The sequence below is a fragment of the Dromiciops gliroides genome, chromosome 1 (assembly GCF_019393635.1).
Source record: "Dromiciops gliroides isolate mDroGli1 chromosome 1, mDroGli1.pri, whole genome shotgun sequence".
NCBI lineage: Eukaryota > Metazoa > Chordata > Mammalia > Microbiotheria > Microbiotheriidae > Dromiciops > Dromiciops gliroides.
The window spans coordinates 563263165-563280715 of NC_057861.1; the positions used below are offsets into that span (position 1 = coordinate 563263165).

The 17551-nt window shown below is 35.9% G+C and overlaps 1 protein-coding gene across 1 annotated transcript; it reads right to left on the reverse strand.

Annotated features, from left to right (window-relative positions):
* Positions 1–2460: 2460 nt before the first annotated feature.
* On the reverse strand, positions 2461–3524 carry LOC122734585 (retinitis pigmentosa 9 protein-like). Its single transcript, XM_043975504.1, is given in 2 exon segments — positions 2461–3407; positions 3410–3524. Coding segments are annotated over 2 exon segments (639 nt in total). The 3' UTR covers positions 2461–2883.
* Positions 3525–17551: the final 14027 nt, after the last annotated feature.

The following is a 17551-nucleotide window of genomic DNA, read 5'->3' on the forward strand; positions in this document are numbered from 1 at the left end:
CTTAATTGTTGTCATTATCGGATTGTTTGTCCTGATGACTGGGTGTATTTTGTCTGGTTCCTATTCCTAGCTTGCTTACATAATGGTTATCTGCTGTTTAGTGCACTTTAGTTTTCTCTTTAGTGTAAATAGCTTAGTGCAGAGGAAAACACTTGAGCTATAAAAGGAGTTTAAGACAACAGCAAACTTTTTCCTTAAATCTCTGTGGAGGCATGTCAGATTAATGTTACATAAGATGTGACTTAGAGAGAAGCTGCCCTGGTACATATATCCCATCCAAGTCCTCAGCTAAGGAAATACAACAGTCGTCTTTCATACTTTGATCCTGCTCTCCCTCCACCTCCAGCCAAGGCTAAATATATTTTATTTCTCCTCAATCATTGTTCTCATGACATAGTTTCACACAGGTGGCCATCCTGGTTAGACTCTTCTGACAATTCACTTGACTGCTGGTGACCATATTGGAATACAGAGCCCAAAAGAACCACAAAACAAGGATTCACTTATCTGGTTGTACAAAGCTAAGGAGCACAGAAAATACATCTATATACACAAGTGCATACACAAGGTGAACACACACACACAATACACATGTGTAACCACATTTATATGCATACATGTGTTTGCATAAATCATTACATATGTGTATGTACATGTGTATGCATATGTTTGTATTCATGGATGCATGAGCATTTGTGTATATGTACAAATGTGTGTATATGCATAAGGCTGTTTATGTAATAGAGAATCTTCCTCAAAGCCAAGAAGACCTGGGTTCAAATTACACTTCTGACATATAATAGCTGTGACACCCTGGTAACAATTTACTCAAACTTTCTGTGACCTAGGAAACTTTCTAACAATATAAATTTCAGAAGAGGTATGTGGCACCTCTCTGGACTATACACTACACACTTTTACCAATAGGTTAAAGTTAGACCAGGATGACTGCCTCAAATTCAAGCTACTTTCTCATACTCTTTCTGTCTATATTCCTGTAACTATAGGGAATGACCTTTCAATAGTAAGTCAGAAGGCAAAATTAGAATTATCAACAAAGGGAAAAGTGATCAAGTATAGAGATTGCTCATGAAGGCTGTCCACATGTGGAATAAATGTGAAGGGTAGGTTCAAACCTGCTGATTTTTTTATATTTTCTTGCAATGTGCTCATGTATTTCCTTGCTGGCAAAACATATCTAATGGGTGTGTCAGTGTCGGTGGTAATATATAATATACTAATATGAAATTATGTATATGTATATATATGTGTGTGTATATATGTGTGTATGCATGTATCTATCATTGGCCTTCTGAAATCATTGCTGGTGGTAGTGACTGCAATTGTGGTATTGACTCAAAAGTTCTTCATCTTTGTTAAAAACATGTCATTTTGAATTAGTCTTCTCAGGTTTTCTGAAGCCATTCTTTTTATCATTTCTTAAAGCAAAATAGTCTTTAATTATATTGATATACTATAATTTGTTCAGCCCTTATCTAATTGATGGACACCTTTTTGCCTTTCCAATTTTTAAAGGCTATCAGGATAATGGCTGATCCTTAATCCACTAGTTATCCCTATCCAACAACCAATATTTAATGGTTTTAGATTATTTCCACTGTTTTTAGGCTTTTGGGGGAAATTCTTTATGCTCTGCCATGGGGTTGTTCAGAAAAACTCTCCAATATAATCTGGGGCTTTTCTAATCAACCTCTTTTACTTACCAATCTATCCCAAGTACCCAATGCCTCTGGGTATATATATATATATATATATATATATATATATATATATATATATATATATATATATATATATATATATATATATATATATGTATGTTTTGTGCTATTTTATATTCTTGCTTCAGGCCCCAAATGAGTCAGTTATAGTGCTAGTGACCACTTCCTCCACACTGAAAATAGTATTCCAAATGTTGGATATGCATAAAGTATAGTGGGACTATTACCTCCTTTGATTTGGATGCAGAATTTCTATTAGTACATCCCAAAGGGGTATTTCCTTTTTATTTTATTGTGGTTTTTTTTTTAATATTCTAATGACTCATTTGGAGCTTGAGGCAAATTAAAACTTCCAAGCCTTTTTCTGATTAATTTCTATCAAAGATTTTCCCCACCCTATACTTGTTCAGTGGATTTTTTTTTCTTGAACAAACATAGAAATGTATGTTTTTCTTGATGAAGTATAACATGTTGGTTTTGATTATTTGGAGAACAACTTTTCTTGTTTTGGTCACTGAAAATGATTATCAGAAGGTAGCATGATAGAGTAAAAAGCACAGTTAATTTGGAATCAGAGTTTCTGAGTTCAAATTTTAACTTCTACGTAATAGCTGGACAGGTCACTAGACAAGTTGTTTTTCTTCTCATGTCTTCAGTTTCCTAGCTTTTAAAAAAGATAAAGTTGTATTATACAATCTCAAAATCTGACAACTGGTTCTTTTTTTTTTTTTTTTTAGATAACTGAGTTTTATTATTCAATGCCCGATAGCACTCACTTGCAACTGCTGAAGAGCTAGACTTTTCAAGAAAGTTAAGTCGGTCCACAGCCCCACCAACCCTCTGCTTCCATGGGGGAATCTCTTTTGGAAATGCCTAGAATGTCTTCCTATCTCATGCTTGATTTTCTTCAAAACATTTGTCACAAACTATGGTCATCAGGGAAGACGACAATGAGAACCCCACAGTATGGCATACAAACAGCTCAACATCGTGTTGAATTCATCACTGTTGGCAGCAAGAGCAAAATAGCATAGAAATAACGCTAAGTACACCCATTTCTTGGTTCCTTTTTCTCTGCCAACTGAGGCCCTTTGGTACCGTGACTCTAGAGCAATGAGGTGGGTTAAAAGAAAACTACTTTTTAGTCAGAGTCTGAACTCTCATTCGACTTAGATTTGTGCTTCTTCTTCTTCTTCTTCTTCTTCTTCTTCTTCTTCTTCTTCTTCTTCTTCTTCTTTTTCTTCTCTCTTTTCCTCTTCTTATGTTTCTCCTTCTTTTTCTTTCTCTTATGCTTCTCCTTACATTCTGAGGAGCTGGAAGTACTGCTGTCTTCATCTGAGGTAGAATCCTCTAGTAGCTTCTTTAACTGTTGTATCCTCACATCTTTTTCATGACGCTTATTCTCCCTTATGATATCGTACATGGGATCTTCATGTGCTACTCTGAACTGTTCCAATTTCTGATTGCCTTTGATAAAGAATGGGCATTCTTTGTCACCTGTTCTGTGTCCATACCGCTTACAGCGCCAGCATTGCATAACCTTGACTTCTTTTCCCAGGGGCATCCAAAGTCCTTTAGTTGGAGCATGAGCCAGAAATTCTCTGGCATGTTCATTGCCCGGTACATCTGGTATACAGTCTTCTGGCTTGGTTTCATCTTCAAGAACTCGAGGTGCTGCAGCTGCTGCCGCTGCTGCGCGTCCCGCCGGCGCCGCTTCTGCTCCTGGCGCCGCTGCTGCTCCAGCTCGGCCGGCTCCCGGGCCCGCTTGTGGGGCGGAGGCATGGCCGGGCCGCGCCGGGCCGCGCTGGGCCGGGGCTCCCGCCGCCGGGGGAGGGGAAGGGGGAGGAAGACCTGACAACTGGTTCTTGATTCATGTGTGGATTGGTTTTAAGTGAGGTAGAGTTATATGAAGTTGTTAGCCACATTCTCTCTTCCGGAGTCATTTAAGTCCAGGGGAAAGACAAAAAAGTCAAGATGATTGGTGATAGCCTGGGATGCTATCTTTGATGTCTGACCAAACTCTCAGTGTGCCACAAGGCCTGCTTCCTCCACTTTTGTGGCTCATTGGAACAAATGGCTCTCATTTGCCATTCTGCCAGAGGAAATCTTCACATGCTTGGGCTAGATATCCCCCAAACTCACTAATGTGTCTGTGGCCCATCAGTTACCTTCAACCTGGATTAGCCTGGTTTAGATGGTTTTGCTGGGGTGTGGCTAATGTGCATGCTACAGCTTCTTGTAGCCAAAGGTGAGAGTTGGGTAATAGGTGGATACCAAAGGTGGATGAGCAGCCCTGAAGAGGACTCAGCAGAGGTGCTAGTCCTCCCCAAGCACCTCATACACCTTTAATTCCTGTTACTAATACTAATAAAGAATTGCTTTCTACTTTTAAATCATAGTGATAGGATTCTTGGAAATCACACTCTCAGAGAAGGAAGAGAGGGGAAGTACCTAAGCAAAGGGTTACAAGGAATGCCGGGAAATGGACAGAATCAAAATAAACAGTCTTCTGTCTGTTAAGTCTATTTGCCTGTGAGCTAACCTTTAAAGGTATTCTTGAAAACAGGAAACAGGGACTTGGTGGGAGGGTTAAGAATGTAGGCAAAAAGCAGAAAGAACTTTTAATTGGGAGGAGATGATAATGCTTAGTTGTCTATTCAAGGGAATTAGTGTAATGTAAATAAACTCCAGCAGTGATTGAGTTTGCAATTAAGCCCAGGCGTCCGCTAGTGTAACTAGTCTCAGGTAATACCTTATGATCATAGTCAAAGAAACTTAGATTCATCTAATGAAAGAATCCATCAGTATTATAGTTACAAAGAATAATTGAATAGAATAATAATGGAAAGGAAATTTTTAAATATGTTTCTATTAAACTGGACTGGAAAGGGGGAAAAAAAAACTAATCAGGGGAGAAGTTTCCAGATGCCCGAACCATAAAAACTTTCAGGAAAGGTGAGAGGTAACTTAAAAATAAGTCAGAATATTTTGAAGCTCAAGGGAATGGAGCCAGACAAAGGAATTTTCTTCCACAGCCTGAGGCCAGCATCTAAAGTAAGACTTAAAAGATTTAGAGTAGAAATATTAATGTAGCTCCCAAACAGATTGGACAAACTGGTGTCCTTCTCTGGAGAGATTAAAAGAAAATAAGACTAGGAAGCATGTTCTGGAAGTTACTGCAAATCCCTCTAGACCTAATACAAATATATTTCAGATTAGCTTGGTTATATAGTCAACCTTGATCAAGTTGAGGCAAAGAAACAATACTTTAACTTATGCCACTCGAGCTAGTCTGGGGCTATACTTTGGCAATTTTAGGCTTTTCTTTTCTTTATTTTTTCTTAAATAAATGTTCAACTTTAGTCAAGTTCTTTCTCAATGATATTTTGGTTGAATAGTGCAAAATGGCAACCAAAACTAAATGCTTAGGAAGCACTGAGCCCCCATATTCAGAACAAGATGGTTAACAGTCCAATCTTCACTCCCTCATTTTAATATTTTCTGTTGTGATTTCTTGGCAAAGACACTGGAGTGGTTTGCCATTTCCTTCTCAGTGGATCACCTTTTGTCAGAACTCTAAACTATAACCTATCTGTCTTAAGTAACTCTGAATGCCATAGTTCATAGTTTCATTCATCTATATCCTTGTGCCGCAACAAGACAGTGATCTAGGAGAGGATTAGGGACTCATTGGAAAAGACCCTGGTGGTAGGAAAGATTGAAGGCAAAAGGAAAAGGGGATGGCAGAGGAAGCGGTGGATAGATAGTGTCATGGAAACAATGAACATGAACTTGGGAAGACTTTGAGAAACAGTGGAAGATAGAAGGGCCTCACATGTTATGGTCCATGGGGTCATGAAGAGTCAGGCATGATTGAATAACTGAACAACAACTTCATTCCATGATCAGATAATACCTGGAATATTGTGTTGAAATCTGATTGATACATTATAAGGATTTAGACAAGTTGAAAAATGGCTAAAAAAGAATGAGTTGGAAAGAATTAGTGATGTCGAGAAGTTGCTAATAAAGAAGTTGCTTCTTTTTGGGGGGAAGAGAGGTTAAGGGGATAGAGTAAATGTATGATTTTACTGATATGATACACTAATTCTACCAGTGTAAATACACACCTTTCCTGCAACTATAAAGGTTGTAAAGATGAGAAACAAAGGAGAGAAACAACCATTTATTATCTTCAAGTGTTTGAATGGCTGTGGTGTGGAAGGATTGTTTGTTCTGTTCCCACCTATCTTTCAAACCTTATTTCATACAACTCCCATTCATAAACTCTATATTCTAGTCAAATCAAACCAGTGAATTTAATATGAAATCAATCTCAGCCACATTTTGGCACAACTCATCCTTTCCACTTGAAATATATTCCCTCCTCCTCTATATTTCTAAGAGGTAGACCTCCTTCAAGGATGTTGACACCTCTTCCATGAAGATTTCCCATACCCCAGTTAATTCTCTCTCCCATCAGAGTTTTTGTTTTGTTTTGTTTTGTTTTGTTTTTTTAGCAAGTTAGGTTAAATTGAGAAGATTCTTGTTCAGATATGAGTTAGACCAGATGGCGTATAAAGTTCTTTAATTATAAGATGCTATGATTCTTTCACAAGAGAACTGACTCCCAAGAACAAGAGTCAATGAAATAGAGAAGGATTTAAGGAAAACCAGACCTTGTTTTATTCCTTTTCTAATGAAGACCAATGACACCTAATATCATGAACTTTTTTTTTGGGGGGGGGCAATGAGGGTTAAGTGACTTGCCGAAGGTCGCACAGCTAGTAAGTATCAAGTGTCTGAGGATGGATTTAAATTCAGGTTTTCCTGAATCCAGGACCAGTGTTTTATCCACTGTTCCACCTAGCTGCCCCCTAGCATGAACTTTTAAGACTACTTGTAAATCTCCAACTTTTCATTTTCATAGGTTACCTTCAATCTTTATTTGCTTCCCTGTGGCTAGTATCAGTAAAACCTCCTTAGAAAACCTAAAGTAGGAAAAATTAAAGGAAAGAAAGAAAGAAAACCTAAGTAGAAATGTGTGACAAGCCTCTTTGAACTTACCTAGGGTGGCCTTCCAGTGACAAAAATTTAGATAACAACTTATTTCTAGGGCCTTTCAAGGTGTTCCACAGATAAAAGCTTTAAAAGGAGCTGTCACCCAAGACAACAATGTATACAATAACAACAACTTTGTAAAAAAAAAAACATTGAAAGATTTTACAAATCTAATTAATGCAATAACCAACCACAGTTTCAGAAGACTGATGATGAAACTACTTCCTACCATTTGACAGACATTTTTAGACATGGTCAGTGCTGGGATTTGTTTTGCTTGACTATATATAATTGTCACAAGTCTTTCATTTTACTTTCTTCCCAATGCCTTCCTCAATGGTCGGTGGGAAAGGTAGAAGGAAGAGAAAACAAATGCTTGTTCATTAAAAAAAAAAAAACACAAAACTTGGTCACATAGTATGACATTGGTGGTCTTTAGTTAAAGGCAATATTATTTTTCTAATATTAAAGAAAATATAAGAATTGATTTCTTACTCTTTTTAACATAAGGACACCTTTTTTTTTTTTAGATTCTAGGTAGTTTGTACATATTAGTGTCCTTTTCACTGTCTCTAACTTTCCCAATGTAGTGATCTGAAGATGTTTAAAAAGACATTTTTGACAGTTTTCTGCCCTGATTTGTTCATTCATGCATATCAGCCATTGATTTCTCAGATATTTGTTGGCACCACAAACTTAGATTTCCCCCCACCCTGAATCAAGGGAATCATCTATAATCAAGAGATACTAACTATCAGGTGGTACCTATAGGGAGAAATATTAATTTTTCCTTCACTGGGGCGACTTGGGGAAGAGAACAAAAGAATCAGTCATTTTCCTATGATTTTATGTATAGCTTGCTTAGAAATAGAAATCTAGAGTTCAGGGAAAATACATTTGGAAAAATAAAACAAACAAACAAAAAACCCAAAGAAGTATAACTAGAGAATTTCTCTTTCATGTCACAGTCTAGTGGAATATATGGAATAGGAAGTGAATTCATATCTCAACTCCAAAACTTACTAGCTTTAGGTGGTTAATTTCATCCATAGTCCTTTGAAATTGAGGCTGGTTGTTAGACTGATGCTAAAAGAGTCACTTCACTTTTGTGGGTTAGTTTCTTCATCTGTAAGATGGGGAAAAGAATACTTATAAGATCATTCCATTGAGGAAGAAAAGGATTATAGAATTAATGAAACTAAAAGTTGGTCTTTTGAAAAGGCTAGCAAAATTGATAAACTTTAGCTAAGCTGATCAAAAAGAAGAAGGAAGAAAATTAAATCAAAAAAATTATATATATATATGTACATTATATATAATAAAATTACAAAATAAAAATTATAACAGCAAGATAAAATAATGAACAGATTCTGCTACAGACTGAAAATTTTAAGGAAATCTAGGATTTCTTACAAAATTTTCTACAAATATAGAAGGAAAAAATGTATTAAGTGAAACTGAATGATGATGGGGATTCTTCTTGGGAGGGAGAGAAGGTTAAGGGGAGAGTGGAGGATAGAGGAAATGTATGATTTTATTGATATGAGGAACTATTTCTACCTGTGTAGATACACATCTTTCCTTCAACTTATATGTAATACAAAGATGAAAAACAAAGAACGAAAGAAACAACCATTTAATAAGTTCCTACTATGCACCTGACAGAGTGCTTAGTACTTTACAAATATTGTCTCATTTGATCCAGGCAACAACCCTAAGAAGTAGTTGCTATTATTATCCCCATTTTACAAGTCAAGGAAATTAAGGCATTAAGGGCTTAAGTGACTATCCCAGGGTCATAGAACTAGAAGGTGCCTGGGGCTAGATTGGAACTCAAATCTTCTTGACTGTGGGCCAGACACTGTACCACCTAACTCCTACTTCATAAACTCAAGAAATTGACAGCCTAATGAGAAAGATAGATATGTCATGCACTTAAAAAATTATGCTTACAAGGCAACTTATGATGGAACCTCAGATAGGGGATTTACAAAAAAAATTGGAAAGACCATTTTCAGCTGTGGGAAATCAGGGAAGTCTTCATGGGGAAAGGCTATAATTGATTATGACCTTGAAAATAAAATATTTCAACAAGTTGAGTTGTTGAATGGATGGACTGCATAATGATATATTGATGAGGAAATGGACACTGAGAACAGTGAGCAGTTAATCATCATTTGCTTGTAATACAAAGTTCCTGATGGAGTTGTGTGAAATAAAGTTGGAAAGGTAGGTAAGATCCCTATTGTGGAAGGCCTTAAATGCCAGATTATGGAGTCTGTAATTTTATTTCATAGGCAACAAGGAATTACTGAAGGTCATATCTGTGCAAAATAAAGAATATTTTGGCAGCTGTGTGAATGATATGTACAAAAAATATCATGGCACTAGGTAGCTGAGAGAGAGGAGAAAGGGGAGAAAGAGAGAGAGAGAGAGAGAACAAAATGAAAATTACTGTCCATTGCCAATCCAGTCCTTGGACCTAGAGTCAGGAAAACCCAAATTCAAATCCAGCCTGAAATACTTTATAGCTGTGTAATCCTGGGCAAGTCACTTAATCTCTATTTGCCTCCATTTCTTCATCTGTAAAATGAAGATAATACTCGGATTGGAGTAAGTTTTGATTAGTGATGTGGAAGTATTTTATAAACCATCATATAATAATCAGTTTGTGTTAAGGATCCAAGATTTGGGTTTCTAATATTCACTATGCCCCAATAATTTCAAATGTATCTTGCTTCCTGTCACTCCTTTGTCTAATTCAGCCTACCAGCCTCTGGTTGTTACTGCTAATACCATTGATACTAATTCTGCTGCCTTCTGGCTAGGCATATGGTGGGAGAGGTATGACAGATACATCAGGACCTAATTAAACCTGTCTTGAGGTTGTCATCAGAATAACTTGAAGAGTATTGAAAAAGCAGATCTTTGAAGAAAAAAATGAGAAGCTATCTGAAGCATCTTGTTAGTAGTAAATGCTCCCAGATTTATGGGGATTGTGGGGTGTTCTTTACACCCTATCAACCCTAGATGAGAAAAGTATTCTCATCATGTTAAAAAAAATGTTATAGACTCAATAGAATTAACCTGTCCCCATCTTTCAGGGTCAGCTGTTCATAAAATGGGAATAATTATTCTTGCTTCTTAGCCACTTTCACAGATGTGTTGTCAAGTTTAATCAGATAATGAGCTTGATTCTCAGCAATTTAAGTTCATCCTTGATTGTAAAGGGCATGAACTCTTTCAGGATAATAGGCAACTCTTGCAAATATGGTATCATCCCCTTGAAAAACAGCATGCCACCTCAATTTTTGTTGAGTAGGCAAGATTCACCTTGGACCCATTGTTTCTCGATAGTGATCATCTTACCCAAAATCCCAAATTGGACAAAAATGTTTAATTGGTGAATGATGGAATTCCATTTTCTTTCCCCTTCTCTCTATAGTATCCACTCTTCCCACCCCATACTCTCCCTACTTCAGGCACCTTGTCTCCTTTTCTTCTACATGGAGTCCTTTTTAATCCTCCCAACTACAAGTCCCTTGCCTCTCTAACCAATGTGTGTGTGTATAAATATATATATATATAATATATACACATATGTATGTACATATGTGTATATACATATATATCTATCTGCATTGAATTTATTTTCTATTTGTTATGTTTATATTTATTATATGTATGTAAGTATATGTATATAATATAAAACACATATATGTATGTGCACTTTGAATATAAGCTCCTTGAGAAAAGATTTTTTTTTAAATGTTTGATTTCGGTACCCCCAATGCCTAGCAATGTCCTGGCATATAGCAAGTAATTAATGCTTTTTGATTGAATGATTCTTCCTCTTTCCCCTATAAAACACTAGGTCAATCATTTAGAAATGTTAGTTACTGTTAATTTTGTTATTCTTAAGTCACTGTTCCTTCCACAGACACAATTGTAATTTAAGCCTTTACCCTACTTATAGATTAGTTTCTCCTCTTCCAATAGAATTATGGTTATAGTTCAGTAGGCTAAAGTAGGGTTTCTTAAATTTTTTCCACTTGTGACTCCTTTTCGCCCAAGAAACTTTTACATGACCCCAGGTATATAGGTATATAAAATAGGTATAAAAATCTATTATTTACTGCCAAATTATTTGTGACCCCCACATTCAATTATGTGACCCCATATAGGGTTGCAACCCACAGTTTAAGAAGCTTTTGGCTAAAGGAATTTGTTGTTCATCCTTCATTTTTTTTAAAGTGTACCAGTGACATCACAGGGTAATGTCTTGACTTGCTCTTGAATTGGATTTAAGTGAAGCAGAATTGCACAAATTAGTCAGCCTTACCCTCTCTTCCAGAGTCATAGAAGTCAAGTGGCAAGACAAAAGTCAGGACCACTGGTGATAGCCAGGGTTGACATTGACATATTCACTGTCTGACCAAGTTCTAAGCACACCACAGTGCCTGATTCATCTGACTTCATGGCCATTGCAACAAATTGTTTTCATCTGCCCATTGCACAGAGGGAAGTTTTCATACATTTCAGATAGACAACTGTCATTCTCAGATGGGTCTGAGGCCTGTTGGTTACACTCAACCTGGTTTATCCCATCTGCCAAGATGTTAGCTTTTTTTTTTATAGAGAGTGACCACCATGCATGCTACAGTTTTTGTTTTTTTTGAGCTACAGGTAAGCATTGGTTGAGATGTAGACATTAAAGATGGTTGAAAAAGGTATAGTAAGCCTTCAACCCAGAGGTGATAGTCCTCTCTAAACACCCCAACTGACAAGTTGATGAAGGTATAGATGATGGTAACTGGTTTAATGGCATATATATATATATATATATATATATATATATATATATATATATATATATATATATATATATATATATATATATATATATATATATATATACACACACACACACACACACACACACACACACACACACATCTGGGAGCATCCTCATATCTATACTTCCTAAGGGGTGATACCGAAATTTCTCAGATATTCTCTTTTTGCTACTAGTCAAATATGCATAGCCTACTTCTGGCCTTGTGTGATTCAGGCGCTTACAGAGATGATAGAGAGTCCCCTGATTGGCTACTAAACTGTTAGAGCTGGTGAATAAGTGAATGTGCAAAAAGAACTGTAGGATCCTACTTCTAGCTCAGCAACTAGTTAGGGGACTTTTTAACTTCACATCATAAGCCTCTAGAATTGTAAATGGCCAGGAGAAAGGCGCTAAGCTCCCATTGGGTCAAGTGGAAGAAGATAGAGAATATATATATATATATATATATATATATATATATATATATATATATGTTTCATTACAGAGTCACATGAATCTAGACTGAATTCAACTTAAATGGAGTCTTAATGAAAATAAAAGAATGTTAGAAATGCAAGGACCTTATAGTTCATTTAGTCTAGCTCCCTTACTTTGCTTATGAAGAAAATAAGGCCGAAAATAGTTACAAAACTTTCTCTAGGTCACACTGCCAATTAGTAACAATAGAGAAATTGGCCAGTTTATTTTTCTGGGTCACTCTTTCTCCTACAATTCTATATATTCTAGGAGCTCCTGGTATTTGATTTCATAGAATGACATTTCATGCTATCTAACCACATGCTGCAATCTTAAGGCAAGAGTCATGAACTATTTATTGTTGTTGTTGTTGTTGTTGTTGTTGTTATTATTATTATTATTAATAATTTTACTTCCTTAATGAGCCTTACCTTTGCTTTGGTAGTACCAAACTCAAAATTGTGTGATCTCCATTATCCCCTGCATGCAATGTTCCCTTGCTAGGGCCAAAACTTTTGCAGAAATATGGAACTATTCCCTAAGTGTCTCAGGTACAGCTGGACCATTTCTATTTCGAGACTGGAAACACCTGCATTTTTCAAAAGCTGGGCAGACTTCAGACATTTTAGTAGTCATTAAAACATTGCTTACCATGGGTTTGAGAACCTTGAAATGTCAAGGTTTATCTTGAGGCCAAAATGAGTTTGCAAGAGCTTATATTGATAGAAGACTTGATCATTTACAGTAGATTATACCCCAGAATGTGTTAGTCAGTAAATGATAAATACAGTGGGAATTAATATGGTGCATCCACTGGACACATTTTATAAAGTCAACTTGTCATCTTACCTCCCAGGTAGACTGTCTTCAAACAGAAAAAGGTATTTAAAGCATGAAATCAGTTCTCAACCTGAGGGATGGAGAGGTCTCATCTACTCCACTCTATTAGGCACAGTGTAATTTTGTCCTCTTTGCCACCTCCAGATAGACAGAAACATGACAACTCATGCCCAGTAAACAGTACACAGGAATACAATGACAAGAATCTAAGAAGGTGGGACTACTCAGATCATGACCCTTTGTTGACAACTGTCTAGAATTTGTTCTTAATATTATGCTCATCTCCTTATTGCTACACTCATATTGAGTTTTGAGACTAAGGTATTAACATGAATTGCATTAATAGTCATTCTGTATAGAACTTAGATAAAAAAGTTTATCTCCAGAGAAGTCACCAATAAAATCAAAATAGTTCTAGCATGCAAGTGTCAGCCTGTAGTAGAACACTGAATGTCTAATTGTCATCTTCTACTTACTGTTTATGTATGTTTTCTATTTTAGGCTCTATTATACATAACTTAAGATACTAACACTTCTTTGATACTTCAGTGGATTTGTGACTTTATTGGTATGGCTAATCCCTCCACCATTGCAGATCATACTACATTCTCATCCTAATAATTCCTATGGATGTAGGAATATTTCATAAAGCATCTATTCAATGTATTGAAGACCTTTGATTCTAATTGTTTGGAAACCAGTGTAGTACCTGAGCTGTCCATTTTTTATTCCTCACTCTTGCTACATGAATGGCCTCTCTCCTTTTCCATTGATGTATTTTTATTCCTGTAATTCATGGGACAGGATAGGCATAAATATTTATTAAGCAATTACTATGTTCCAGACACAGTACTGCACTTTATAAATATTATTTAGTTTAATCCTCACAATAAATTTGTGAGGCAGGTATTATCTTTTTTTTTTGTGGGGCAATGGGGGTTAAGTGACTTGCCCAGGGTCACACAGCTAGTAAGTGTCAAGTGTCTGAGGCCGGATTTGAAGTCAGGTACTCCTGAATCCAGGGCTGGTGCTTTATCTACTGTACCACCTAGCTGCCCCAGAGGCAGGTATTATTATTAACACTATTTTACAATTTCAGAAACTGATGCAAATAGTTGTTAAATGATTTGCCCAGGGTAAGTGTCTAAGGTCAAACAGGTCTTCATGACTCAATGTTCAATGCTCTATCCATTGTGCTATCTGCCTCTTAATAATATGCTATAACCTACTTATAATCACAATTGTTTCTTTTAGTTGCTTTTTCTGTCATATGTATTTTTTGTTACTCCACAAGAGTAGTTAACCTTTCTTTATTTTACCTTTCTTTCTATCTCCAGTGTCTAGCACAGTGGCTGGCATATGGCTGAGACTTTCTATAAATAGTTATCTATTTTATCTTTATCTCATCCTTTTAAAATAAACATTTTTATTTAAAGTTTTGAGTTACAAATTCTATCCTTCCTACCCTCTCTCTCTTCCCTCCTCCCTGAGGTGGTAAGCAATCAGATATAGGTTGAATATGTTTTATTATGTAAAACATCTTCATATTAGTCATTTTGTATAAAAGGAGTAGAATAAAAGAAAGAATGAAAGTGAAAAATAACATGTTTCAATCCATGTTCAGTCAATATCAATTCTTTCCTTGGAGGTGGAGTCTGATCATTAGTCCTTTAGGATTATCTTGGATCATTGTATTGCTGAGAATAGCTGTCATTCACAGTTCTTCACCAAACAATTTTTTTTTAACACTTATTGACTTGACTTGACTCTCAACTTCACAACCATATGGCACCATTTGGTGTTAAGATGATGGAAATTTGTTGTTGAGATCATAGAAAGTACTGAATAATTGTAAAAAAATATTGTAGACTGATCTTCCTGTTCAGTTCTGGGCACAGCATATTGTTCATCTTCTTCAGTACATATTCAAGTTACAAATACTTAGTAGCTGGCCTGTTCAACTATATTTAATAACCTATTACACTGAACATTAATCACATATAATGTTCTTAATATGCTATACCCAAGCCCCCACTATAAGATCCTTCATCCAATCTCCAGAGATTACCCCTTTCAAACTTGGTGCTCAAGTTAAATTGCTCTTCTTTATTTAGATTTAATATCACCAAGAGATGTTAATCCCTTTATGCCAAAGAAATCACTTTCCTCAATATTTATTCATAGCAAAGAACTATCAGGTTCTTTACTCCAAAGAAGTAGAAACAAAACCAATCATTTGGAGGATGGCTGGACATCTTGTGGTATATGAATGTACAGAACTATTGTTGTGATAAAAGAACTGCTAGATATGACAGATTTAGAGAAAACTGAGAAGAGTTGAAAAAACTGATATATAGTGAAGTGAGTGGAACTGGAAAACAATTTACAAAATAGGCACAAGCATATAAAAGAAAATAATTGAGAGATTTCAGAACTTTGAGCAATGAAGTGACCAATCATGTCTTCAGAAACCTGTTATCTTCCAGCCTCTTGGTTAGAGAGATGAGAGAATACAGATGAAGAATGAGCCAAACCTTTTCCAATTTAGCCATGTATTTATTTATTTTCTTTGATTATATTTTTGTTGTAATAGAGATCTTCTACTGGGATCTGAGTAGGTATTGGTGGGTAAATGTAGTGATGAAGAAAAGGTGGGGGGAAAAGATCATCAATGAATCATTGAAAAGGAGACCAGAAGGAAGTTCAGAAGAGAGGATATAGTCAAGAAGGAAGCTTTGTGGCTGCCATATTAAATTTAATATATGAATTTGAAAACTGTGCATTAGAAAGATTCATAGTTTCATATAAAATTATTTTCTTTGTATATTGAAATGTTCATGTCTGTTGATATTTGTAAAAAGAAAAGTTATGTTTAAAAAAAGTTAGCTAATGATGTTGGATACAGTTAAAACAAGTATAAGGGGGGGGGAATGTCCCACTTAGATGCTTTTAGAATGCAAAGAAAGAGGAAAAGTATTTGTTTAGTAACTTTACATTTAAAATGTAGTTTAAAAATTTTTTTGAACTTGTCTGTAAAAAAAATCTTTTAGTTCAGCTTATGCAAATTCAAATTCTATGTCCAATTATTTTCCCTATTCTTAGAATCTCTTGAAGAAGGGATGGGGAGCATAGGAGCATTTGACTCCTAAAACCTTAGTCTTTTCTAATCAATTAGCTACCTCATCAAATCAGTTGAACGTGGGCTCAATACTTTTCCATTCCTCCTTTCCTCTGGGGAGATGGCCTCTCTTTTACCTCTCCAGATGGTGATAATAATGAGTAATAAAATAGTGCCAGAGCAGAAGGGAGAAGGACATGGATAATACTAATTTGACCTAGAAAAAGAAGGCTCTTTCCCCCCAAATACTTAAAGTATTACTGAGTCTCATATATAACACACTAAGTGATAAGTACAGTCTTCTAAACATACCCTTCCCTTACTTTGCCATCCCTCCATTTTAATCTCCCTCAACCCCATTTCTCTTGATTTCTAAATGTGAAACAAGATACCAGTACTATAAAAATGGCATGCTGGATCCTGTAATTCATCAGTGCTTTGTTGTTGGTAGAGTTGTTAACAAAAGCAGTACTAAAAGTTGGGTAGGTTGGATGTATAACATTGAAAATCTTTTTACTGTCTGCCAAACTGAACAATTCTAAATGATCTTAATCTGGAAATCAAATTGCCTTGCACTATGATTGATGCTGCAGATGCATTGTCTTTAGAATTTTTTGAGGTCTTCACTAAGCCTTCTGCACCAAATAAAAGGAAAACAAAGCATTCACTATTTTTCATATCCTCCTGGGGAACTTCAGTATGAAACACATGAATGTCATTTGAGATATACAACCTCCATATTAGAAAAGGATATTCATGTTCACATTAAATATGTATAGTTATCTTTAAAATGATATACCAGAATCTTTGAGGACTTCCTAGATTGTGCTCCTTTTGTGGTATAAGGCAAGGCATTTAACTTAGAATTATACATTTAGAGTTGGAACAAAATTTAGAGGCCATTTAATTCACCACTCTCATTTTATAGATGAGGACAGAGAAGTCAAGTGACATTCAATTTATTATAGAAAAAGAAACAAGTAAGGTTTGAACCCAGGCCCTCTGACTCTAAGTACTGTGTTCTTTCCAACATACCATATTCAATTCTTTGGAGTTCCCTTTTCTCACCAGCAGAAAGTGGTTAAAAAATGGCTACAAACATTTTTTAGTTTTATATATACACATATGCACACACATGCACATATATCTGCACACATAGGTATACATGTACAAAACACATGCATATATGTGTGTATACATATAGCACATATAAAGGCACACATACATGCATGTGTGTATGTATGTATTGTGTGTATATTTCTACCTCTCTCTCTCTATTTGTCTGTCTATCATTTATCTATCACTTTAGGAAACTCAAACTTACTATTTCCAAATCAGAACTCATGTTTTTGCCCAAACCTACCACTCTATTGAGCTGTTGAGGGCAACTCCATCCTTCAGTCATCTCTGAACATTGGTGCCAGCTTTAACTCTTCTCTCTCACTCCACAGAGCTTACTCATTGCCAAATTATGAT